Source organism: Phaenicophaeus curvirostris, chromosome 14, assembly GCF_032191515.1.
Source record: "Phaenicophaeus curvirostris isolate KB17595 chromosome 14, BPBGC_Pcur_1.0, whole genome shotgun sequence".
Taxonomy (NCBI): Eukaryota; Metazoa; Chordata; class Aves; order Cuculiformes; family Cuculidae; genus Phaenicophaeus; species Phaenicophaeus curvirostris.
The window spans coordinates 7,729,109-7,755,529 of record NC_091405.1 but is presented as its reverse complement, the minus strand read 5'-3'; the positions used below and the strand labels follow the sequence as shown (position 1 = coordinate 7,755,529).

Below are 26,421 nucleotides of genomic sequence, written 5' to 3'. Positions count from 1 at the left end.
CATTATTCAGCTACGCTCATTCACAGATGGTGCCTGGTGAAAAAGAAAAAGAAGAAAAAAAAAAGCAGAAGAAATAGCATGGAGCCTCTCTGTGGGTTTTTCCCACCTTGGTATTGCCTGGCTTGTGCCCTCTCCTGCCACGGGTGAGACACAAGGATGTGTCCCCACATCTGCCACCCAACAGCTGGACCAGCAGGAAGGGCTGTGTGTGCCTGGAAACCCATCGGCAAAATGCTTTTCATTACTCACTCTTTGAAGTTTCAGGCATGTGCCAGACTCGTGTTCGGCACCTGCAGACAAACCTGACCCAAACAGCTGCCCAGCTTTGATGTTTCGTGGCTCAGGAGGGTCTCCACTGCCCCGGGCTGGCATCACCCTCCTGGAGAGGGGCTGGAAGGGACCAGACTCATGGGAGGAACAACAGAAAGTGTGGCTGGATTTTGGACCAGCTCCTCCTCGCCCCACAAACCAGGGCGTGCAAACCCATCCCACTTTTATATTACTGATGCTTTGACATGTCCACACATCACGTTGGCAGGATGAGGATAACCAAGCTGCCTGCTGCTCTGGGTACTGCCCACTGATGCCAACCATTCTTTGCTCTCCAGCTGGGGTTGCCAGGGCCATGTAACTCATCTCACTGCACCAGCATCTTTACGAAGCAGCCAATCGAAGCTGGCCATGAATATCCCTCTGTTCACCAGCCTTTTTAAAGCTCTGCGCATTTTTCTCGGCTCTGAGCATTTCTGCTCCCATTGAGAACAGAGAGCACATCTCAGCACCGACACCCACAGCCAGGTGTGATGGGAGGGGCTGCACCAGAAGCTCTTTTTTTGGGGGTCCCACTGCCCAAAATGCAACATTCCCAGTGTGCCTATGCCCTGGCATGGGCTAAAAGGTGCTGAGGTGCTGAGGGGCATGGTTTAGTGATTGATAGGAATGATTGGACTGGGTGATCCTGTGAGTCTTTTCCAACCTAGTGATTCTGTGTGTGATTCTGTGTGTGAGAAGGTCATGCTGGGGTGTCCAGTGTGTTTTGCAGCTCAGACACAACAGAGCTCTAGGAGCTCTGCTGAGGAACTTCAGTGATGCTGGAGTCTGACATTGATCCCTTTCATAAAACTCTGACCTCTGTGGCTTCCTGCGTGGCACATCCCTCCTGCCTTCAAAGGACCATGAATCCCAGGCAAGGAGGTGATGGCAAGCTCAGCTTCAGGCAGCAGCCCCAGCCAAAGGAAGACAAACTGGATTGTTCTCCATCAGAATCACAACGCCCAACTCCCACCTCCCATGGGCACAGCTCCAGTGGTGAAGCAGTACCCACGGGTGCATCCCAACCCCACGGGTGGGAAAGGGAGCCTGAAGGGGGGGACACTCCAAAATTCCCAAGCTGCCTTTTTGCTTTCTGGGATGCGATTCTCTCCTCACAAGCACTCCCCTTCCCTCCAGCCCATGAGCTGTCTGCTTCCCCATCGGCATGAGGCGCGTGGCAAGGTGCTGACACATCCCTGCCAGAGGTCTGTGTGCCGGGGGCACAGACAGGATAGGACCGATGGGTCACTCCAGCCACAACTGCACCAGGGATCAGCCAAACCTGCCTGTCCCAGTGAGAGACATCCCTGTACAGGGCATCTTCCAGCCAGCCTTTGCATTTAGTTCAACCTCTTGTTTGCTTTCTACCTGCCAAGCCGAGCAGCAAGGCTTTTGCAGGGACAGTCTGGGGTTAAAGCAAACCTTGCAGTGCTCGTGGTCTCGGGTTCTTGTGCAGTCTGCAGGATGTTTTCAAGCAAAGCCATGCATGGGGCTGCTCCCCCCTGTGCTATGAGTGTAATCAGATCTGTCCCTCGCCAAGAAAGCATTTGTATTTGTAGCGTTTTCTGAATATTTTGCATTTGGGAGACACACGAGGAATGTCTGCTGGGGAGGGCAAACAGCCTGCAAAAGGGCAAGGCACTGGTGCCTGCCTGTGCTGCGTGCTGGGAACCTGACTCCCTTCTCCAGGGCTGTCCCTGCTTTGGTCCCGCTTCAAATCCCACAGCGTTCCTGGTGCAAAAATTCATTTTTTACAGTGAAACGAGAAACTACCATTTCTACCAACATTTTCCCACTGCAAACTCCCCCTGGGATCAGTCTCCCACAGAGCATCTCCTGGTCTCCACCTTGAGCCCTGAAATAGCAGCCAAACATTATTTGGGAGAAGGTGGCTGCTGGAGCATCGCTCAGTCTCACCATTCCCAGCCTTCTCCTCCCTGAACGCCCCCATCCAAAGTTGGCACCGCGCCGGACGGCTGCTTGTAGACACCTTTGCTTCCCTCTGCAGGAAATCTCCATAAATTGCAAGTCGGCCTCTTGGCATCCCATTATCCCAAGAGCTGGACCCCATCAGAGATGGAGCTGCTGCCAGGGGGACACCAAGTTCGTGTCTGCGCAGCATGGCCTGCTAGAGCCACTGGCTACTTTTATCTCCATCACTTGACTATTATACTTAATCAGGAAGGGGGGATATAATGATTTTTTTAAATCCACTTTTCTTTTATACAGAGCAAATTATAATCACTTTTAATTGAAAAAAAAGCTGATAATATTCTGAGCTGAATTTCTGGAAGAGAATAATTAACAGTGCAATAAATCCCCAAAGGAAATGCTCATTAATCTTGTCTTTCAGAAGCAAATTTCAGAAGAGAGCTTATTTAAAACATTGCTAATAATTATAGGAAAGTTGACAGCTTAAAAGCTCCCAAATCTAGCTGCAGTCTCCTCCTATCAGATCCTGCAGTAACTGGTTCAGGCTGGACAGGAACCTCTCTGCTTTCCGGGCTGGGGTGGCTTTTGGGTTCCACCAGGGATGGGTGGGACTCCTCTGGGTGGTGCCAGGTGGGCAACAGGGTTTGAGGGGTCTGCGTCACCAGGGCTGGGCTCCCATTGAGGGCCATCCCTCCTGCTTGAGCTCAGGGAGAAGCACAGGGGGTGACAAGATCACCTAAACCAGCTCGGTGGGTGCTCTCAGAGCATCTGTGCTGGGGCTGCTGGCTGGTGCCATGATGATCCCGTGCTGCCCGTGGCCTGTCTAAGCCCCGGTGTGAAACACCACACTCTGTCTGCCAAAACCAGGTCTCTGTGGCCTTTGCACCCTTAGGATTTCACTGCTTCTGCAGAGACCAGCAGGGAAGGTAGCAGTTCCTCTGTTTGCTGGGGCTCAGCAAGACTGGTGTCACCGGGACTCAGTGGCATCATCAGGATAAGACCTGAAGGGAACCGTCCTTCCCCAGTTGCTCACATATGGGACCCCGATGGGTGAGGGCTGGATTTGTGCACTTGCTGACATGCATCCAGCCAACCCCAATTAAGTCTGTGAGTGCATTAATTGCAATGAGCCAATTAATTTCACTCAGTGATGTGTGTGTGTGTGTGTGTGTGTGCAGGTCTGCCCAAAGGAAGAAATGGCCAAATGAACGTGGGGCAGATTCTGATCTGCTGTCGCACCCCCCATCCCTGAGCAGCCGCTCTGGCAGCCACGCTGTTGAGCAAAGGGGAGGAGAAGGAAGCCAAAAGGACAATGAGCTAAATGAGGCTCGGGTGAAAATACAGGCAATGTGCTCATTGCTCTCAAGTTTCCTGTCCCTATTTGACCAGGACTGGGAGTGGGAGCAGAGGGGAAGGCAGCTTGGAGCAGACCCAGGCTCCACCAGGAGAAAGGAAACATGATATTGGCCTGGGAATGCTGTCATTGCTTTTGCTTTTTTATTCTGTTTTGGGGGGGTCAAGAAGGCTAGGAGGGAAATGCTGAGCAGGGCTATATCCCAGGGAAGTGGGGCGAGGGGGATGTGGTGATGTGGAGCACTGATGTGCCATGCTATGGCAATGCCCAGGGGGGTCAGCTGGGGCTGGAGGCATCCAAGGTGATGCTATTGGTCTCCCTTTACCCCAAATCCATCCTTTATCTTCATCACTGGTGGCACACATAATCATTTCTCCCCATCTTCCACCAGCTCCCCTTCAGCATCCTATGCACAAGGGTGTCGATGGATAAATTTTTGTTAAATTTAGAACAAGAGGTAACTTCTCCCTTTTGGCTCATGCAAATCCACTCTGCTTTGATAACGAATCTGCCCAGGTCACACAGACCTGGGGAGATGGTGAGATTTCATCGCAGCAATATTTAATACCTCTTCAAGGCCCCAGTGTAAGAGAGCACTTAATCCCACGCTTAATTTCATTTCTGTGCCTTAAAATACTGAGTGGTGTGCTCATCTCAGAAGTGAGGGCCTGGGCCCACTCAGGCACGCTGCAGTTCTCCAAATAAACAGGGCAGCAGCCAGATTTTGGCAGAGAGTCGAATCCTGGCTGCGGTCCATCCCGCTCTGTCCATTTGTGCCCCAGCAGGATGCGAGCTGGTTGCCGGGGCGCCTGCAGGGTGATGCAGGCTGTGCTGGTACCCAGAGCCCTTCGCCTCCCCCAGCACCCGACGGGACACCAACTTGCTTTTCTCCTTCCGATCTTCTGCTCCAAATGATGTCTAGAGGAGTTGATTTTGGGGTGGGGGAGGTGTTATTTTTTTGCCGTGCTCCTCTGCCCGTGTACCACCCAGGTCCTGCTGCATCAGGGACCCCGGGGGCTCCTGCGGTCCCCTCCCTCCTGCTCTTTGTCATCCAGAACCATCATTTTCATTAGGCAGTTGCTCTGTACCTCGCTGCCCCACGCGCCTTTTATCTGCATTCTGTTAAATGATCTCAAATATGTGATATGATAAAAGACAAACAAACACCCGTTCAATTTAGTTCACCCTAATGCCAGACTCTACTTTTACCAAAGTAATTAAGATTAATGCAGTTGATAATTTAGGAAGCATTCTTAAATGTACCCTTCTGGCAACATCTAACATGTAATTTTACCTTAGAAGATTTATCGGAGCACTTAGGTAACAGATAGTTCCTTAGCAAACAGGAGCATTTAGAAGGAAAATGAAAGATTAATATATCTTAAATAAATGTCAAAATAAGTCATTCTTTATTAGAGTCCTACAAAGATGTCGTTGGCAGGCCCAGCCCCTCTGCTGATTCCCTGGGGGAGATTAAACCCGCCGCAGTCTCGGGGGCGCAGCGAGCTGGAAGGGAGGAGGCCTCAGATGTCCGATGTCTCTGTTTTTTCAGGGAAGCAGATGCTTTGAAGGGCTTTGCTCGCCCATGCCAAAAATCCACCAGAACCAGGCCAGGCCCTTGCTCTGGGGGTGCAGTTCAGGAGGTGACCCTGACCTTGCTCCAACCCATCCCCATTCTCCCTGGCAGCTCCCAGCCCCACTCAGCACATCCCAGCTGCCTTTCCCACTCTGTAATGGTGGAGAAGCCGAGCTAAACCTCGGGAGAGGCTCGTCGCTCTCTGTCACCAGCCATCTTATTTCCTTTGGAAAAGACTCGGAGACCGTTGGCTGCAGCTGGGGATGGGACGGGAACGAGTGGCTGATTGACACCCAGCTCCTGTGACCGCCCAGCCAGGGTATTGTGGGATTTGCTTTGCCAGGTCACTGTGATCCATCCATCCCTTTTCGTAAAGACATCAGGTTGGGATGACCTTCAGCTGAGGTTGAGCCATATCCTGTATCTTCTCCTCTCCTCCCACCCCAGCCATCTCATCTGTGCAGTCTCCCACGGGGCTTCCTATCTGCCAGACGCACAACATCCTCTCGCAGCACCTCAGGGTCAGGTGGTGTGAGGATTCGGGAGGGAACCCAGGCGCTGCACCGAGACACTGGCTCACAACACCCTCATATTTCACAGGGTGCCTGGGGAGCTGCCAAGATCAGCCATGACCACCCAGGGACCTGCCCTCCTCCACTATTATTCATTATAAACTGAGGAAGGATTAAGACTGTTTGCAAACTCTGGATCCTGAGCAAAAGTTGGATTCTTACCAGCTTGGAAATTCAAACCTATTCAGATCCAGAAAATCAATTTTGGATCATCCTAGGCAAGAAACAAACTTACTGAATAACCTTCCAACTTCTCCTTGGGCCAGAAATTCTGCTGGAAACCACTTCTCATGGTGCTCCTTGCCCCAGTGCAGTCAGACCAGACTATCCAGGAGTGTGTGTGTGCGCACACCCCCAGCATCTTCCCAAGACACTCTTTCAAAGTCCTTTTCAAGCTGTTGGCACCAGGGCTCAGCTCCTTCCTGCTGTGGTTTCTGCCCAAGGGATGCTCCAGCCTCCCTCCAGCCTTTCTCAGAAAGAGCCTCTGTCCATCCCCTTTGCTCCTGGGCAGTCCCTATGCCAGCCTCCCTCCTCAGGGACAGGCAGGGACCAGGGCTAGCAAGGAAGAGTCACATCTCTCCTGGTGAGATGCTCCAACCTGCTGTATCACGCCTGGGCAGGAACCAGACCTCTCATCCTGCTCTTCTCTTTGCTTGACCGGCAAATGGGTTAATGTCAGGACAAGGTTTGATGTGTCTGGATATGACCCACACGCTCCTGGGGAGCAGCAAGAGTGAGTTAACTCCAGGCTGGACCTGGGGCTGGCAGGAATCCCTTCAAATCCCTCCTTTTTCCCACTTCCAAGGTGCAATGGAGGCAAATACTGTTTAAAGAGCGTGGCCTGAAACACACTGTATGGGATGGAGATGGAGCAGGAGGTGGGTTGCTCCTCCACCTCTTGCCTACCTGCCTGGGACTGGACGTCATGGGGATCAGAACATCACCACCCAGACGGGGGGCATTGAGGGTTGGAGATGGCAGGGGGGACCTGAGCTCCTGGCTGGGTGCAGGAGCAGGTCTGGCTGGGAGCAGGCTGGCAGCAGTCCTGCAGCTGCTCTTGGCACCTGCCAGAGGACCTGAGCGCACCTAGGGCTGTGGTTTGGGGTTTGGCTGTCCTCAGTCTTCCCTTCCTCCTCCTCACACCGGAAAGGCCGTTTCCTGCCTTTTGGGACCAGATCCTGACCGCAGCCACAACGAGCCCCTGCAAGGCTTTGGGGCTGCCGGACCCCAAGAGGTGGAGGCAGTGGCTGGGATGCAGGAGATGGAGTCAGGGTGCAGAAGAGAGGGAGGCAGGACCCCCTCTCCATCCGTGCCTCAGTTTCCTCACTCCCACAGCACCCTACAACCACTTGCCTGGCCAAAGCCACAGAACTGGGGGGACTCAGCTGGGGGTGGCTGTGATGGGGCATTTTGGGGTGGATACCCCTCTTTTTGGCAGCTGAGCTTTCCACACGCGCCGTGGTGCTGGCAGCCAAGTCAAACACAGATTCCTGACGTGTTTTGTTTTTTTTTTTTCTTTCCTTTGCAGCCAAGAAATTCATATTTCATGGGAGGTGGAAGTGAGTCCCGGCAGTAGCTGAGCGGCAGAGGGTGCCAAGGTACGGCCAGCTGACAACACAGGGTCGGATGCTATTTTTGGGAGCCAGATACTTTTCTCCTCATCCCCAACAGGCTCAGGGAATGCCCCCAGCCCTCCCAAGCCCCAGATGCAGGGATGCTCAGGGACCTCCCTGGCTGCTCTTCTGGCCCTGCAGCAATCCGGCTGCAAGACACAGAAAGTTTAAAGAGGCACCAGGCTTTGAGAATGGGCTAGTTCACAAGGGAGAGGGATTTTTCACATTCCCAGCCAAAGTTGTGGCTGGATAGGATCGACCCACCTGGGTAGGATTTAAATCCTTTAGGCAGTAGTTATATGCTCCTTTTCAGGTCCAAAAACCCTAAGCATGTTGAGAGTCATCTCCACATCTCCTGAAGCTGGTGAAAGCCTGCAGAGCTGGTGGGGTTCATTTTGGGACCCCCTCCCAAACCCATCTCCCTCCCACCAGCTGCAGCAAAGGGGTTTTTCCTGGGGGACACCATCCAACCCACATCTTGATTTTTCTTCCTTCCACCCACTCCCATGCCTGTCCCTAAGCCTCTGTTGCCAAAATCGCTGTGCCTCCAGCCACAATACCCTCCCAGATAACAGCAGCTCCAGCCTGGGATGGTTGTTTATTTGCCTTGCACGAGCAGCCTGTGAGCTTGCCCATGTCAAACCCCAACCCGAGCTGCAGTCCCGGGATCCTCACCCCAACCAGTGCCCCTTACAGCCAGCCCTGCACATCTCCCAGCCCCGTCAGGGTTTCGCTGGACCAGGCACTGTACATACAAATAGCAAGAACAGTCCCTGCCTTGCTAATCTCAACAGACGATACAGAGAGCAGATAGGCGAGGGGAAGCATTATCGGGCCTGATTTACAGATGGAGGGCTGAGTCACCGTGATTAACTGACTTACCCAAGGTCATGCAAGGGAGAGGCCAAGCTGAGTGCTGAACCCGGCTCTCCTGAGTCCCCCAGCAAGGCCAGCCCTCTGCTCCCCACCACGAGGAAGGAGTTTTGCCTTGTGCCCAGAGTGATGCTTGGCTGAGCCCAGGCAGAGGCTGGGCAGCAGGGCTGAATCTGCCTCTCTGCAGGCAGCGCCACCATTTCAGTCCCCTCTTCCTGCTTTCCTTCATCAGCTGGTGGGGTTTTCTTGTTGGTTGTTGGGTTTGTTTTTTAGCTGTTCATGCAACCATTTTGTCCCCTTGCCACTGTTTCCACTGGAGCAGAACTTTGCCCTGGCGAGATGCTTTACCTGCTGCTGCCCTGCCCACGGTGGGGATGTGGTTGTCCCTTCGTTCTTCATGGTGTGGGTCCCATGCAATGTTCCAGCTGAGATACAAGGCTTCAGCCAGTGGGATTCACAGGTCTTATCTCTTGGGAATTAGATGCTGTCAGGGCTGGGTGTGATGCAGTCCCCCAGGATTTGTGTGCAGGAATAAGTGCTAACAGGGTGGAGAAGTGCTAAGGTGCTTGGGGAGCACAGGCAGCCCCAAGGGACCCTCAGCTCTGCCCCTTGGGCACAAGCAGTTCTCAGAGCATGAGGAGCCGAGACACTTGGCTCTGGGTACTGGAGAGCCAGGGTGGTGAATCACAAGCCGTTTGACACATTGGGGCTCCCAGCAGGATGGGATCTGGCCCACAGAGCAGCAGGCTGGGCTCTGCCTCACTGGCCAGGCTCCTGCCATTGCTGCTCATCTTGTCCCCTGTGTCCCTGAGCCACAGCAGGACCATGAGAGGCTGTGGGCAGCCCAGTGTTGCCCCAGCATAGGAAGATGCTCTGAGGCTGGGTGAAAAGGCTGAGCACCCAGCAGGGCTCATGATTGCGCATGAGGAGGACTCTACCTGCATCCAGGCAGCGGGTTACTAAATACCACCTGCTTTTTTTTTAAAGCATAACCTTCCTTTGCCCTGTCCCATCTCATCCAACCTCTTCTTCCAGGAAATGAAACATAAAACCCAAAGAAGTGATGCCTGTGGTAACCCAAAGAGGAGTCTGATCTCAGGGACAGGCTAAGGAGTGGACTGAGGGCTTGGAAAATAAAAGGATAAAATGGTCCCTATTTTTATTTTTTTCTGGGTTTCCCATCCTGCAAAGGGCTATCTATGTTTGGGCTGAATCTGTAAAGCCTCAGGTGATGGATGCAGGCAGCTGCCTGGGGAATATCACTTTAAATCAGCACACCCAGCCCTCCTTATCGAGCACCCATCGGGAGCAGCACTGGCTGAGCTTCACCAAGAGGCCCCAGATTTCTGTGCCGCACTGCTCCCAGGGCTGCATCTGGCCACTGGGATTGCAGAGTGATGCCCTGTGGCCACAGCCACCCCCACGCAACGACAGGGACCTCCGAGTCCTGGTGTGGAGACCAGCATCAGGGTTTTTGGAGAACGAAGCCCTAATTGACACCTTGCCCTTATCCCTACGCACCATCTATAGTTTGCATGGGATAAATTCATACCCATCTCCTGCCCGGGCATCCTGGCATGGCCCATGGATCCTCTCAATCAGCAGGACAATCTTGCATGCCACCAGCTCTGCTTTCCTCATCTCCACCACTCTTCCAGAGCAGGCAGCACAGTGTCTGTTTCTCCTGGCGCTCAGCGCTAATGCACCAGTAAACCCCGTCCCTCGCCATGCAAATCCTGCAGCTTTACGGATACACAAACAAGCCTTTCCTTCCAAAAAAAAAAAGGGCTCCTTTATGTGGCTGAAAGAGCACGACTGTGATAATGTAGCAAGTGCTGGCCTTGGGTATTTTATCTTGGCAAGGAGCCTTTGCAAATTTAAACAGCAGCAAACAGGCTTCGCAGTTGTGGCTGGAAGCAGCATAAGTGGCGCATTGTTTTGCAAGCAACCCCCTTGCGTGCCAAAGGGCCGCGTGTGAGCTTTGGCCAGGGCGTGGGGAGCAAGCGTGATAGGGCCTGGCTGTATCAGCCCAGGATTCATTTCACTTAACGGGATGTGAAATTCTGGAGGAATTTGAGCCCGGCATCTCGAAGCAGAGAGGAGACCTTGGGGAGCCCCCTCTCCGGCTCTCCTCACTGCGTTGCCTTCCCTCCCTGCAAGGGCTCACAGCATCTTTGCAGAAGGAGCAGGGGGATGCAGCCAAACCCCTGGTCTCTCTATATATACATAATAATATGCATATTATGTGCTCGTATGTGCTGTAGCGGCATCATAGACTGCTGGGTGCTCACCCCAGCTGTTGTGTGCATACAAAGCATCAAACGTGAACTGAGAGAAAACCCGTGCACATGGTAGAGAACCCAAATAGATGCAGGTTGCTCCCCTTTCCATGCAGAAAATCTCATTTTGTGCTCAGATCTCTGCTGGGCAGGGAGAGCGAGGCTGTGCAGCACAGGGTGGACCCTGAACAAGACTGGGGATCTGTAAGAATTACACCCAGGAGAAGACTAATAAGCTGAACTTCATGCTTCTTTACAGCCAGGTCGCTCCCTCCCCGGCTCCCAGCAGTATCCTGCCTTTGCCCCCTGCGGCAGACAGTAAAGAGGCATTTCTAGTGAGCAAGGAGAAAGAAACCCTTTCTGTTTCCAACAGACTTTTTAAAAGAGACTATTTAAAACAGAAGTTTACTCTTCTTTTTAATATTACCTGTGTCTGCAGCTAAAATCCCAGTGGTACCTTTTAAAAGGCTGGGCTTGACTTGTGTTTCATGTCTAATGCCCTGAGGTCCTGTATCGTAAAATCAGCTGGTAAAGTCAGGAGTTAGTTTTTATTCTTTCACCTACTTAACAGCGTCTAAAATTGCAAGGGCAATTTGCGGGTGATGTTAAAGTTAAGACAGAGGAGCAGAAGCTCGAGTCCTTTCTCCAGGGGTTTCTGAGCAATGGTTTGGTAGAGGGGCAGTTAGGCCAAAAAGATGTGCTGGGAGGGAACTGAGGGTGGAAAAAAAGTCCTTTTGCTGCACATTCCAATCTCATGGTCCCTCCAGCTGCGGGAACTGGGACACGGGGACATGGGAGCCCTTCCCAGGACTCCTCTCCCAGCCCAGCCTGACAGCCCTTCCCACTAATCCGTAGGTGGAGCTCTTCTGTCATCTTTTTCTGCTTATGTTGCTAAGTAGTAACCCAAAAATAGCTTCCCCGGGAGGAAAAAAGTGCCTCCCTCAGCAGTTTTTGCCAAAGGTGAAATGCTCCAAGCATCCTTTGAAGAGCCAAAAGCCGGAGGACCACCCCGGGGCTGTTGGGGGGGGTTGCACTGTCCCTTCCTCCACCTCTTCCCCCTCCGTGCCAAGAAAAGGGGTTGAATTATCTCCTCTCCTCGGCTGACAGCTGCCCTTTCTCTCTTTCGTCCATCCCAGGTCTGAAACGATGCAGCAGAGCCCTACCGGCACTTGGGACCCTGTGCCACCCCGGCCTTGGGAAGCCACTGCGCCTCTCGCCGCCCCGGTGCCCACCAGAGGAGGACCATGCCTGTGACGGAGGGACAGCAGCTCACAGCGGGACAGGAAAACGGGGCTTTCTAGCCTTTCCCCCCACCTCGGTATCATGACTGGAGAGACCCAGCATGTTTACACCATCAGCGATACTGAGGCCGGCCCCAAAGACGCCAACAAGGACTTTGGCTTTGAAGGCTGCAGGGGGAAGGATGGGAAGGCGCTCGGTGGGGAGAGCACGTCCTCCTTCCCCAGCCCCAAGGACAAGGAGCCCCACAGCCAACGGGAAGCCGTGATCCGCCCACAGCAAGCAGGGAAGATCGACTTCAAATCCCTCCACTGCAGACCCAAGTTTGGCAACAATGACACCTGGGGAGAAGTCAAGGGCGGCCCCCAGTCCCCACCAGGGAAGGGGAGAGCCCGTGAGCGCAGCCGGCGCTCGGGGAAGGGTGAGCGGGGCCACCAGCAGCTTTACCGGCTCAGCATTGCCGGCACCCGGCCGAACCCCACCATCGGCATTGCCTACCCCCAGCAGAAGGTGATCCCCCCCAAGAAGCCAGAGGCGAATCACGGCCCCGTGGCTGGCAGCTATCACTTCCATGTGCCCAGCATCCCCCAGCACGAAACCGAGCTCCGGCAAGAAGACCTCAGCTTTGGCCACTGCTTCCCCGACACTGCCGCCGGCCGAACATCTGCCAACTATACCTCACAGCCCGCTCCACGCCACAGCCCCAAGGGGCAGCCTCCTGCCGCCGGCATCCCCCTCAAGAGCCCCGGCACCAATGGGCAGCTACATTACTTAGAGTTTCAGGCAAACGGAGCCAACTCCTGGCCTTCCCCAGAGAAGAGTTTTGCCAGTGCTAGCTATGGGATCTCGGTGCAGAAGCCCAACACCTTCCCCGAGGGTGGCAAAGCCAGTGCCCACGGCCTGGGGACTTTGCCATGCCAATACTCCTTCCAGCTGCTGCACGACTCGGGGAAGGAGCCGTACCGCAGCGACGTGGGGAGCCAGGAGTACCTGGACGTGGGGCTCGCCACCGGCCAGCTGGCTCATGGCGCCTTCGCCTTCCACTCGTCCTCCGGCGAGTGGCAAGAGGAGGCACTGAGCGGCAGCTCCTATGAGACCGTGTCCCCTGAGGGCAGGCTCTACGGCTTGCCGGCACCACCGCCGCCGTTCCTGCATCCACCACTGGCCCCACACCACAGCCCACTGCAATGCTGCAAGGGCAGGAGCGAGCATCCCACCAACCCCAATGGTGCTCTCTTGTCATCTGGTGCTATCGACCAAAACGCAAGCACTTTCCAAGAAAACCAAACTGTTTTTCCGTCTAGTTTACACTCACCTAGTATGCCAAAGCCAGTCGGTACGAGGCAAGCCTCAGCGAAAGACAGTGTCCCCAGCCCACGGCTGCTGGTCCAGAGCAGCCCTCTGAGAAGGAGCGTGCCACCAAACCCTCTCTCCCAAGTGCACTTTCAGAGCAAAGCCTATTGCAATTCCCCCACAGGCAGTGCCAGCGCAGGATCTGTGCCTTTTGAGACAAGCATTCCCACTACAGCACCCACCCACCCCAGGCTTGTGCAAGCTTGGGAAGGTGCCACTAAGGCGTTTTCTCCCATGGACCAGAATTCAGCACCTTATTCAAACCTTGTTGGAAACCAGTTCTCATTCGAGTGCCAGTCTGGCCCCGAGCAGAGGCAGCACAGGCAGAAAAATGCCAGGATGCCTTGGCAGCAAATACACCTCACTTCTGCAATGCCCGGTCAAAACAGGCTAGAGTTGTCGAGACAGATCACCAGCCAGAAGCTCTCCTTCCCCCTGGGCACATCGGAGTGGGAGGGGAGTGGGAAAGCCCAGAAAGGCCCCACCGTAGGTAACCCTCCAGGGTATCACAGCAAAAAACTCTTGTCAGGAGAGAGTCTTGGGGTCCAGAGGAGGGAACTCAACTCGACAGGCGCTTTCTCTTTTGAAAATGGGAAGGAGCCAGGGTCTCCCACCTGTGAAACGAGAAGCAAAGCCCTCTTCTACAGCATGGGTCAAGCAGGTCCTCCTCCTGCCTCCAGAAGCTCATCGGGCTCAGCACTGGTCCTGCAGCCATCAGCCTTGGTAGCTGCCTCCCCCTGCGAGTCTCCGCTGCCGTCCCCTGTCCCCAACCCCACCTGCAGCAGCACCTGCTCATCGCTCTCCCCCATGTCCAGCAGCCCACTCAACCCCAGTTTTGAAGACAGCCAAATGTCTGGAGCTCTGACACCCTCTCCCTTCCTCCAGCACCACTGCCGTCCCAAGGACAGCAACAAAACCTTCCACCTCTCCGACGTCCTGAGCTCCAACTCACTTCATTACCACCCTCCAGATTCCATCAAGTCTTTTCACTTCCTTCCTGATGCCCTGAAAGATGACAATCTTCTGAAATGCACCCTGGTGAGCCCCTTCCACAAACCTGGCATGGGAGCGGCCAAAGGATGCTCAGATGGGCTGGATGGGGAGCAGCCCCCACCGCCGTACTCCTCCCATCACTTGCTGGCCAGTTCACTCAGCAGCGCCAGCCTGGACCAGCTGGACGTGCTCCTGACCTGCAAGCAGTGCGACCAGAACTACAGCAACCTCTCCTCCTTCCTGCAGCACCGCCAGTTCTGCACCTCCCATCCCACTCCCCAGGGAGAGAGCAAGGATGCTCCTCGGGCAGCCGAGGGGCGGAAAGCACTCCCCTTGGAGGTCCCCAAACCCCCCAGTCTGGGACTCTCTCCGGACACCCACACACATTTGTTGGCTTTAAACAAGAGTGATGACTTCTTGCTGGATGGGGAAAGCAAAAGCGAGGGCAAGGAAGATGCTCTGAAGGGCAGCCTGTTCAACGGCCTCGCCGCTAGCTCACTGCCACTCACTGCCTCAGACCTGGACATCGATGATGCCAAGCTGGACAGCCTGATCACTGAAGCCCTCAATGGCCTGGGGTACCAGTCCGATAACCCAGAGATCGACAGCAGCTTCATAGATGTGTTTGCTGATGAGGAGCTGACAGTCATGAAGATGGCTGGCATTGGGATGTCCCACAAGGCAAAGGAAGCCCTGGCTTCAGAGTGCAAATCAAAGCAGGCAACGGCAGAGGAGAAGGCAGTGGGCCAGCCCAAGGCCGGTTGTTTTTACAAGGAGAGCCATGCAGATGGGGAGGAGGAGAAGACAGGGGAAGAGAAGCAGCACCTTCACAAAGGGAGGGCGGCGCGGAGGTTGGCAGCCCAGGAGCCAGATCCTGGGGTCGTAGGAGCAGAGAGTACAGCCAGGCTGCGGGTGGGCAGGAAGAACAACATCCCACCAGGCACCACCTCCTCCAAGTCCACCTCCAGCCAAAAGCATCCCAAGAAGCACAGCCAGGAGCATCTAATGAAGAGTGAGGTGGGGCTGGGCACTGCCACCAAGAGCTCCAAACAATCTCGGCTGTCCATGAAGGAGATGAAGAAGCGGAAGCCCCGGAGTGGGACATGGAGCAAGGAGCTCATTCACAAGATTGTGCAGCAGAAGAACAAGCTCCACAAACTGCAGGTGAAAAGCAGCAAGCAGGCACAGTTCACCCAGGTCACTGAGAGGCTGATGCCAGCTGCCAAGGAGGGCAGGTTTCGCGAGTATGACTACGTCTCCGACTCAGATGATGATGGGGCAGAGTGTAGGAAGCTCCGAGGACGGAAGAAGCGAGGCACAGGATTCATTGGAAGGACCAAGTACAACTTTAGCAAGAGACGCCCAGGAAGAAGTGGGAGACCAAAAGAGAAAGATCCAGCCTGGAGCTACAGCCAGAAAAGGGACAGTCAGAAAAAGGAGACACAGGAGCACAGGGGTCTCCAGGAAGATGGCAAGAAAGAGAATTGTGCCACCAGAGTCCGAAGGCGGAGCAGACAGTCATCTACTGGCAGCAACCACAATGACAGTGTGAGCAATGAAGTGGGTTCTAGCCCACCCTGCACTGATGGCGCTGGCTCAGGCAGCGAGAAGGGAGACACACAGAGAAGGAGGCGTGCAGGCAGCCCAGCACATGTGCAAAGGACTCCACTCAGGCTTACGGAGGACAGGAGCCCAAAGAGCCAGAAGAGCAAAGAAGACCTTCCTAGGGGGAGCAGGCGGTTTGGCTCAGCTCAGCCTTTGGCAGCAGGCTCCAGGACCCAACCGAGTACTGAACCAGGTGTTGTTGTGATGGACTGTGCAAATGAGGAGCTGTTACCACAGCCCCAGGAAAGTCAGCTGCCCATCACGGCCACACCAGGCAGGAGCCCCGTCGGGCACTCCTGTAGGAAGGGGGCAGAAGAGCCCAAAGGAGTAGTAAAGCACACAAGGGAAGCAGAAGAACCCACCCTGGAGTCTCAGGACTCACCCGAGCTGTCCATGCTCCACCAGAAACATCAGTTTGTCCCTTTCACAAGTGATGGACCAAAGTACCACGCAGAGGAGCTAATTGCTCCATCCCACAGCAGTAACGAAACGATTCCTGCCTACTCAGAAGCAGGCATCAAATACTTGAAGGCACATGGGCTGTCTGATGGTCAAAAGGACTACCCTGCTCCAGTTGTCCCCTACGGAGGGGATGCAGTGGGTATGATGCTCACTGCCAAGGCGCCCAATCCATATGTCAGCAACGACAATGAGTTCTTTGATCCCAAAGGCCTTCCCAGTCAATACAATGACAACCTCTTCTCAAAGCCCCCAGCTTTGGACTCTTCACACATGGATGACATGTACTTATGCCAGGATAATATCAACACCAGTTCCTTCGAGCAGAAGCACACCAGCATCTCCCCCTATGCCATAGAAACCCCACAGGGCAAGGTCACTTCCCCTCTCAGCTTTGACTCCTCTTCAATATTTGGAGAGCTTCCTGTCACCGAGTTTGATCCACCACTATATGAGAGTGTTTCTGTGAGCAAGGACAGTTACGTGACAACATTTGCCTGCCCCAGCAATCCCCCCAGCAAGTCATTGCCATTTGAGCAATCGTATCCACCATTCATGCCGGAGAAAGACTGGTCCCTCATGGAGGAGGTGGCTCCAATGATGCCAGATGACGTTACTCAGTTCCACAGCCTTGCGGTGGAGAAGCCACTAACCAAGAAATTCCCCAAAGAAGGACCCACCAGCCAACTCTCCCTGCCACTACCAGACAGGATAACGGATTACAATGTGACTTTTATGAACAACATATCTGATGATGAGCTGGAGATCAAGCAATTAGTCACAGAGCTGGAAAGTCAACTGCAAACCAGCAAGCTGGATAGTGATGCATCCATCACCCTTCAGAAATCCGAGCAACACATTGCTGCCCATCTACAAGGAGAGGTGGCTGAACGGTTCCCACCACTGCCAGCTGAGCAAGAGACAGGTCAGGAGAAAGGCCTGTTTTTGGTAGAAGAGCTGAGCAGTTCGAGCCTCTGTGTTGGAGAAAGGCAGGGAGACGAGAAGCCAGCTGTTGTGAGCACCCATGGGGACTACGAGACACCCAAGGAGCCCTGGTCATGCCCGGTGGAGGTGGGCTCGATGGAGGCAGGGATGTGCACACCAGCCCCACTTGCTTCAGAACATTTCTGCTCCAAAGACAGTGGTGAGCAGCACCAGGGAGCTGTGGCTGCTGAGAAAAGTGACCCTGGAAAGGTGGAAAATAGGTCTTCCTCCAAAAGTCTACCTGGCTCATGCACACCAGATCAAACAGAGGTTCCCATCTACACAGACCCTGTGACAAAAAGCCCCCCTGTTGTCACCATATTTCCAGAGACCCTGGAGGCAGCAGAACCAGCTAAAGATCCTCTGTCATGCCAGCGTCATGCCAAGAGCTTTCCTGTGTCAGGGAAAGCAGATGAAAGCTTTGCTGACACTGCAGAGCTGGAGAAGATTGATGCTCATCTTCCAAACCGTAAATCTGAAGTTGGCTTTCAGCAGGGTCCAACCCCAGCCTTGGATCTTCCCTTGTCACCTCACCTCAAAGAGGTCCCAGATACAGCAGAAAGGCCCTTAAGCAAGCCCAAGTCACCCAAAATGGCAAAAAGCACCATGGACTTCAAAGGGGACGGTGGTGGCTCTGTGCCGGTGGAAGAAACTGAGGAGAGGAAAAGCCCCACCACCTATCCAGCCCCCGGGCCCAGTGACAAAACCAGAAAGCAAAAAGTGCTGCTGTTCAATATGCTGAGTCTGCCCAAGGGGAGTGACTGCACCTCCCAAGAGATGCTGGCGTCCCCGGAGATGGCTGCCAACCCTCTGCAGCAGCTCCAGCTCTTTGTTGCCCGAACAGTGAAGAGCAACGAAGAGGAGCTGTTGATGCCATGCTTCCCCATGCTTCTTGCTCCCAGCCATCTCTCTGCCACCACCCATGCGCAGATGGAGCAGAAAGAGGAGAGCGGCAGTGCCTTGGAAGGAGAGAATTGGACATACTGCCCTGCCCAAGGGGAAGAGAACACCGCTATTGGAGGCAACATGGAAAATATTACTGTTCCAGCAAAAGAGGCTGTGGTTTTCCCCAGTGGGTGCGAGCAGCTGGAGTCATTCAGTGCAATGAACGCTTATGGTGCAAACCAACCCAAGTACACAAAGCCAGAGCTGCAAAATAATGCAATGGAGCTGCAGCACTTAGCAAATGAACATGCGGAGCAGAATGACATTAATATCCATGCAGATGGTGTTTCCCAAGAGCAAAATGACCTCTCACCACTCAAAAACACAGCTGTGACCCCACTGCCAGGGCAAAGAAAGAAAGCCGATCAGCTTGTGGAAGATCAGGAGCAAGATAAAAACACATCGACCTTGGCATTTAAAAAACATGAGCAATCCCATTTAAGCTGTAGTTTGCTTGAGAGAGAAACTCTGAGCAGTGCAGCAGGAGAGAGGCTGGAAAGGAATCAGGTAGGGCAGGAGGCACAAACCCTGCACAGTGCTCCTGCAAGTCCCACCAGTCCACCCATTCCCTCCAAGGAGGAGCTCCACCAGGATCACTACTTGGTGCCAGAGATGAAAGCCAGCACAGTCAATCCAAAGGTTCCCAGGGAAGGAAATGGCAAGAAGTCCCTCAATGGCTGTCACTACATGGGGGAATCTCCAGCCAGCATGACCTCACCAATCAATTTTTCTCACCCCAAATGGTTGCAAGGCAGTGGGGTTGAAGGAGCAGAGGTCCCTGGCTTCAGCACTCAGCTCTTGGATGAGAAGAAAATGAGTGCATCCCTGCTTAACTCGTCGAGTTCACTTGTCATGAAGAGGTGTCCTCCTGAGGCCAACAACTATCACATCCAGCATTGCACCACAGGCCCCACAGAGCAAGGGGCATGGAACAGGGCACCCACCTTTCCTCCCTCACTGCATCACTGCGAGCCTCCACAAATGGAAGTAATTGAGGACAGTCCCTGTCACCTCCCCGATGGCGTTTTGGGTCACTATGGACCACTTGAAAGAGAAGGAATGGCAAAACCCTGCACTCTGCTGTGTGCTGGTGCTGTGGTGGGCTCTGCGCTAGAGATGGATGGTCCCCAGAAGCCACATGGGAAGGACTGCTCTCTTCCCTCCTCACCACCTTTCCAACAAATGGGTGTGGGGAAAGAGGTATCTGAAAGCACAAGTGCTGTGCTGTCAACCTCTTGTTTTAAAGAAAACCAAGCATGCACCATCACAGATATGGTCATTAAGTCCATTCCTCCGGAAACCCAAGATGACCCAAACCAGTCCACAATGGATCTTCTGCCAATTAGAGAAAGAGAGGTAAACCTGATGGAAGAGAACAAGCTTGAAAGCGTCTCCGATGATGGCAATAAGCTTCAAAGCGAAACAGAGGCTTTGTCTAATGGTTTTATTGTTCAACAGGTGCCAGCTGCTGTCAGTAGAAGTCTTACAATAATTGGAGATCTTGGTCCCGCTGAATTAAATGGCCATGAGTTTTCAGAGGCAGCAGAGGCGAGACTTGGTCTTTCCAAAACCACAGAGAGTTTAAAAGGGGAGAAACCCAAAAGCCATGGCACTGGAGAAGCTAGGAGTTGTGTGTTAAGCAATATGGGACAAGGAGAGGAAAACGCATGTAACAGTGCTCCAAATCCTTCCCAAAATGAACTTCACAAAGAAAAGGGGCTGAATAGGCTCCCAGCAACCTGTGACATCTGTTCAGCTTCTTTCCGATCCAAGCCTGGCCTGACCAGGCACAAAGCTGTCAAACACCAGGTGAAGAACGGTGGCATACAACAGCCTGGTAAGACTCCGAGGTCCACTTTGGTTCCTGCAGACAAGACATCAAAAGCAGCCCAAAAGGTGCCCAGAAGGAGTTTGAAGTCTTCAGCCAAAGAAAAAACCTGCAGCTCACAGATGCCAACCACCGATGTTGACCACTTCTCCAGCAAAATATGCCCAGACCCGGAGAAAGAGCCCGGCACTCAGATGCAAGACATGGTCAGCCAAGTGCTCAGTGACCTCAGCGTTATCTCCTTCAAGATGTCCCAGGAGCTGCACCACACATGTATTCTTCAGAGGGAGATGAAGACACAGGGGCCACACTCAGAGACAAACGGAGCAGAAGAGGCAGCAGCTGGGAAAATGGACCTGGGACAGGAGGCCAAAAAAGGACAAAAGGGCAGAAGGAGACAAACCAAAGATGCTGGAGAGGTGAACAGTAATTCTGAAAACAAGCTAAACAGGAAAGTGAGACGAAGGAAAGCAAAGGTATTTTCCAGCAGAAATGAGCCCAGTGGCCCATGTGACCTGGAGAACAACACAGGTCCTCCTCCTGCTGTCCTCAGCTCCAGTCTGCCTGGGATCATGGAGAGCTTGCATGAGCCAGGTGATTGCAACTCCACAGAGGAACAAAATAGGTCCAACTCAACCCAGCACTCTCAAAAAGCTAAATTGTCCCCTTGTGCAGCCGAGCTCACAGAGGACCTAGGTGACGGGATGTTGTCTTCAAAAGAGATGGTCAGCAATGAGTCAGTAATGAGCACAGTTGCCTGTCCCAGGGAGGTGGAAGATCTGAATGGAGTGGAAGACACGCAGGCTTGTAAAAAATGGGTTAGCAGGTTCGTGAAGCAAGTGGAGAAAGAAATAGGCAACGTAGGCAAAGAGCAGCATCATGGCGATGGTGGCAAGGAGGAGGCAGACGCTGAGACAGAAGACAGTCCTGCAGCAGGCAGTAGCACTGGGAACCAGGGTGGTGCCCTGCATTGTCCCACAGCTCCTGACGAAGAGGGTCTGCTGCTGGAGACTCATGATTCAGAAAGCATCCGAAAGGCTCCTGGGCAAGGTGCTCTGCAAATCGTGCCAGGAATCAGCCCTCCTCCTGCAGAGCCAAAACTCTGGACAAAGGCAGGTCTGCCACCAGACAAAGAGCACTGTATGGAAGGCACATCCGTCTCAGACCTCCAGAGCTTGTTTGACGATGACTCCACGTTCTCTCAGCTGTTCCCTCGGGATGACCAGTTTGTCCGGAGAAAGTGCAAACGGGTGTATGGGAAGCGAAGCAAGAAACCCAAGCCTGCCAGCGAGGTAAACCTCCAGCCAGCAGGTGCCATCGACCTCTTCACAATCCAATTAGCTTCTGACCTCAGCGAAAACACTTCTTTTGGTGTCACCAGAGAGGGCCCTTGTGAATATGAAACCATCTCTGTTGACGATGCCTTAATGCTAAATATGAGTCACGGCAGCAAAGCAAAGAGCAGAGATGCTGCTCCCAGTGGATCTAAAAGCACTGGGCCAAGGTTGGACTGTGAGAAGACTGATCAAGGGAAGGAGGACATTGACCTGGAAGACAACATGCTAACCTTCCTGTGCCAAAACAGCCAAGTAGACAACATCTCCAGCCTGAATATCTGGGGGAGTCTGGAGAAGGAAGGAGAAAGCCTCTCTGCTGAGGACATGCTTGAGCCTCTGGTGGACCTTGAGGATGAGCACTTGCTCAGAGAAGCAAGCTCTGGGACCCCTGGCCTGGCAGAGGAGCCCTACAATGGCAAGGCTGATGAAGATTCAGACTCTCCTGGATTTCATACCATCGATATTGAGATGCTGAACGCAAAGCTAAAAATGAGAGACGTGTCCTTCTTCAGCCCTTGCGAAGATCTTCCTGGCCATGGGGAGGACAACACTGTGAGTTTCAAGCCAAAGCCGGTCCAGCACAGCAAGCACAAAAATAAGCTAGAAGATGGGAAGCTGGGGAAAAAACGCAGTGAGATAACCACCAAAGCCAAAGACAAGCAGTACAAATGCAAAGTCTGTTTCCAGTGGTTCCTGACATTAGGGGAGCTGGACTTCCACAAGCTCTCCCATAACCCTTCCCCTCCACCTACCTGCTACATGTGTGTCCAGCGTAAATTCAGCTCCCGGGAGCAGCTGAGGGACCATCTGAAGGAGAAGCACGCCAAAAATAAAGCTGGTCTATGGGCTTGTGGGATGTGCCTGAAGGAGATCTCTGACGTCTGGATGTACAACGAGCATCTCCGGGAGCACGCCACCCAGTTTGCTCGCAAGGGGCAGGCACAGAAGTCCGTGATGGGCCTACCAGCCTGCTTTGGTGAGGACAATGCTGCTGTCACACACTTCCTCAACACCATCATGTATCAAAAGCCCAGCAAGTCCTCCCGGCATGTCAACCCCAGCAGCAAGCATGCGGTTAGCCGACGGAGCAAGAGCCCCAAGGAGCTGCCTCTTGAGCAGGAGGCCAAGGAGACGAAAGATCTCTTGGAAAGCAACATCAAAGTGAAGCCACCTGCACCCAGCTCCTCTAAAGCATCCAGCAGTCCATCTCCAGATCATACAGCAAAAAGTGAAGGCACCTCAAAATCTGTCCCCATGCACCCAGACTGCAAGGATCCTTCCAGGGACTGTCATCACTGTGGCAAACAGTTTCCCAAGCCCTTCAAGCTCCAGCGGCACTTAGTTGTGCACAGTTTACAGAAGATTTACTTGTGCCACAAGTGTCCAATGTTCTACCAGGAAACTAAAGAGCTTCGAAACCACCTCAGCCAGGAGCATGGGATAGTGGAGGAGCAGGAGATCAAACACACCACCCTTTATGCCTGCGAGCTCTGCGCAGACGTCATGCACGTTATCAAGAAGTCCTTCATCTGCAGTATGTGCAACTACACCTTCTCCAAGAAAGAGCAGTACGACCGGCACATGGAGAAGCACCTAGCGGGAAGCAACAAAACTTTCAAATTCAGAGGGGTCATGAGGCCTGGAGCTGCCTCCAGGGAGGGCAGGGAGAAGGTGAAAGAGGACAACTCTCTCCGGGAGGGCATGCCACCAAGTAAGAAGAGGAAGGTTGCTCACCGCAGCAGTTTACTCCCACGCAGCTTGCCTGTCCACCTGGACCACGCTAACAACCTTCATCCGGCAGAGGCTACAAGCTCCAGCCTGCAGGCTCCTACTGACTCCTTCCCTACAGCATCCGGTGACTCAGGAGCACCCCAACCTTCTGTGAAAACGGAAGACCTGGTGGGTGACTTCTCTGACCTCCTGGCAGAGATGGAGAAATCCCAGTTTGATGCCCTGCCTCCACCCCCCTGCCTCTCCCCATCTTTGCCACAGGGCGCAGCAAGCAGTCCAGAGCTTGGCCATATCACTGCCCTGTCTATTGAAGAGTTGGAGAAAGGAGCATTTGATGGGAAACCACTTCCTTTCTTGGACTCACCTGAGTTTACCATTGACCTTGCTGGGTTGGCTTGTAACCAGACCACAGACCAAAAACTCTCTCCTCCACACCTGACTGAGAAACGTGGTTACACCGACGCCCATAAAAGAACAAGTGTAGGCAACAAAGACGAATATTCAGCAAGTGTCCTGGAAGATGCCAGTGCAGCCTCTGACACTGTGGATGAGATCTCATTTCTCCAGCTTGCCAAGAAGGTCTCGGAGCTTCCTTCCCCACAAGCAGAGGTTCCACTAGCCAAGGAGACCCATAAGTGGGGCAACCCAAGCACCAGCGACACCTCTTCTTGGGAAGATGCATCTAAGGCCACATCTCCAGAAGCTGCGCACCACCCCCTGCCCCTGAAGGACAGGACGGCATCGCCCACTCTGAACACGGCTGCCAAAGATTCAGTCCCACACAAGAAAACCACTGGTAGCCAGCCTGGCAGTGAGGCTGCTCCCAGCACAGGCAGCCCTGGCAGCAGCACCGAGGAGGGTCAGCAACATGTGGGGCAGGAGAAAGCCATGTCTGAGGCCAAGGACAATAGAGCTAACACGAAGGACCAAGGCGGCAACCCAAGCAAATCCACCGGCCACCAGCCCAGAGGTGAGGTGGCCAGCAACACCATGAGACACAGCCACATGGAGCCAAGCAAAGCCACTGGCAAGCTTCACCCCAAAAGGAGGAAAGAGCACAAGTCCTTGAGCCATCGAAGCAGCTCTGGCTCCCGGGAGAACATGGAGGGAGATGGGAAAAAGAAAAAAGCACGGAATCCTTGCCCAGGAAGGAGCGAGAGTGCCAGCAACCTCAAACGCACCGGCTGGAGCAACGCCGAAGCTTCTGCCCTCTCCCCCAGGAAAAGGGAGACACACTGCAACAAACTGGTACCCAAGCCCAAAACAGGCACCCAACTAAAGAAGATGGTCCTGGACACGTATAATCAGAAGAAGGGAGAACTCCATCATGCCAATGGGGACGTGAAACGCAGGAAGGCCATTCTGGGAAAGAGCCTCCACCAAGTATTGGCCAAGGGGCCAGCGACATCCCCGCGTGGCTCCTTGCACAGCCCACGCGCCGCCCGGGGTGCCAAGCCAGCCAGCTCGGCCAGCTACCGCACCGCCGAGTCCCAGAACAACCTGCTAAGCCAACTCTTTGGGCAAAAATTAACTAGCTTTAAAATTCCTTTAAGAAGAGATACTTCAGAGTAATTTATGGAAGTGACTTATGGTGATCCTCAGCTGCTTTCATGGGGTTTGCAAGGGAAAAATTATCAAAGCATTAAATTCGTTTGTGTAGCATGATTTCTCTGTCTAGCTTAAATGAACTTGCACTGCAGCCTCTGTGAAATAGTTTGCTTTGTGTCTACTAATCTACTTTAATTCACCTGATTTATCATGCAAATGCTAGAACTTTGATGTTGCTGATGATTTTCATGAACTGAAATTGTAATCGCTTTGGGCAGACTGAGTCGTCGAGAGCAATTGCTTTATTGCAGAAGTGCTGAGGTTATAAGGATACTTGCAAATCTCAGACCCTTTTGAGACTGTGTCTGTGTTATCTTTGTACAAAGTACTTGAAGAGATGAACTTCATTCCATAGACGTCTTATTCATAAGGTGCAGTACACTGTAGAAAGCAAATTTTTTTTGAAGATTTTGCACAAATAATCCCGTACGATTCATTTAATTGGGAGCTGGCCTAAGAGATGATACAATTCAAAAAAATATATTAAATTAAGAATCGAGTGTCCTATATTTTGACAGCCATCCCCTATGAATTTGTTTCTACATCATCAAGAGAATAACGAAGCGACTCCAGGGCTGTTGGAACCTTTCAGAGGATGCTGCCACTCTTTGACCACTGTAGACGATGTAACCGGAGGAGAGCGGCCACCGCGAGCAAACTGCACCTTGACACTTGTGATAAACTCTGATTTTTTTAGTGGGGTTTTTGTGTGTGTGTGTGTGTTTTCTTTGTGTGGGTTTTTATTTTTTGCGCAACAACAAAACTGTGCCAATTTACCACACCGAACCGGTACTGTCCGAGTGCCCTCAATGGTATCACTTCTAAACTATCTTACTGTATTGAGTTAGTGGCTATATAGGTATCCGCTTTTTACTATGCAGTTACTGGTGCTATTCTTGTTTTGTAATGTGAATACAGACTTCCTTGATTGAAAAATAAAAGGGAACCATTAGGAAGTAGCCATTACCTGTAAAAGAAAAAGAAGCAGGAAAAAAAAATCTTATAAAAATCCAACTTTAGGGGGAAAAAAAAATCCTGTATGCTGGTACTCCATAGTGTCGAAAGGTTAGGTCACATTAAACGAGCACGTTTTACAGCTGAACTTTTGAATCCAGAAAGAAATCTCAGGTGCAAACGAGGACATGGAAGATAATTAAAAATACTATTGAAATACTCCCAAGTCAAGGAGGTGAAGTAATGCACTGATGTGATATGAACAGTCAGAGTACTTTGCGTCTGTCCTGCAATTATTTTTTGTTTTGTTTTAGATTTAAAAGGAAAAAAAAAAAGAGGCTTTATTCTGTTAATATGTATCTTTACAATCCTTTGTATTGTATAAAAATATTGTAGGTAATTTACCTTGGGTGCAATGTGTTCTGTCAAAAGTTTTTATTTTGATATTTTGTCAGAGAAACAGAGAGAGAGAGCAGGAAACGCCATTTTATGATGTTGTATGTGTGCTTTTAAAGTGCCTCTTTAATATTGTTAAATAAAGTATGAGATGAAAATATGGGGTGGTACTGTAAAATCATACGTGATTAATCTTTTCAAATATATTCCAATATTTTCACAGAAACTTCCTGTCTGTGTGATGATGTTTGCGGGATGTTCCTCCCTCGCTGTGTCCCATACCCGCCTCCCACACACATCTCAAACCAGTGATATATCTAATCGATGCTTGGATGCTCTGTACGTCTTTGTGGTGTCCTCTGCAAAGTGGCCATAGGAGCACGTTGGTGACGCTGCCATCACCTTGCAATCAATTGCAAAGTGGTGGAGCTTCTCAACAGTGAAGGTGGTGGTGTTGGCCCCGTTTGGTCGTTACCAA

The 26,421-nt window shown here is 52.6% G+C and overlaps 1 protein-coding gene across 1 annotated transcript in view; it reads left to right on the top strand.

The window, feature by feature from the left end:
- The window catches only part of ZNF469 (zinc finger protein 469), a 33,224-nt gene extending 7,075 nt beyond the window's left edge, over positions 1–26,149 (top strand). The window contains exons 2-3 of the mRNA XM_069868135.1: positions 7,275–7,344; positions 11,648–26,149. Of these exons, the coding sequence (XP_069724236.1) occupies positions 11,835–24,557 (12,723 nt within the window). The 5' untranslated portion in view covers positions 7,275–7,344; positions 11,648–11,834 and the 3' untranslated portion in view covers positions 24,558–26,149. The remainder of the gene's footprint in view (positions 1–7,274; positions 7,345–11,647) is intronic.
- Positions 26,150–26,421: the final 272 nt, after the last annotated feature.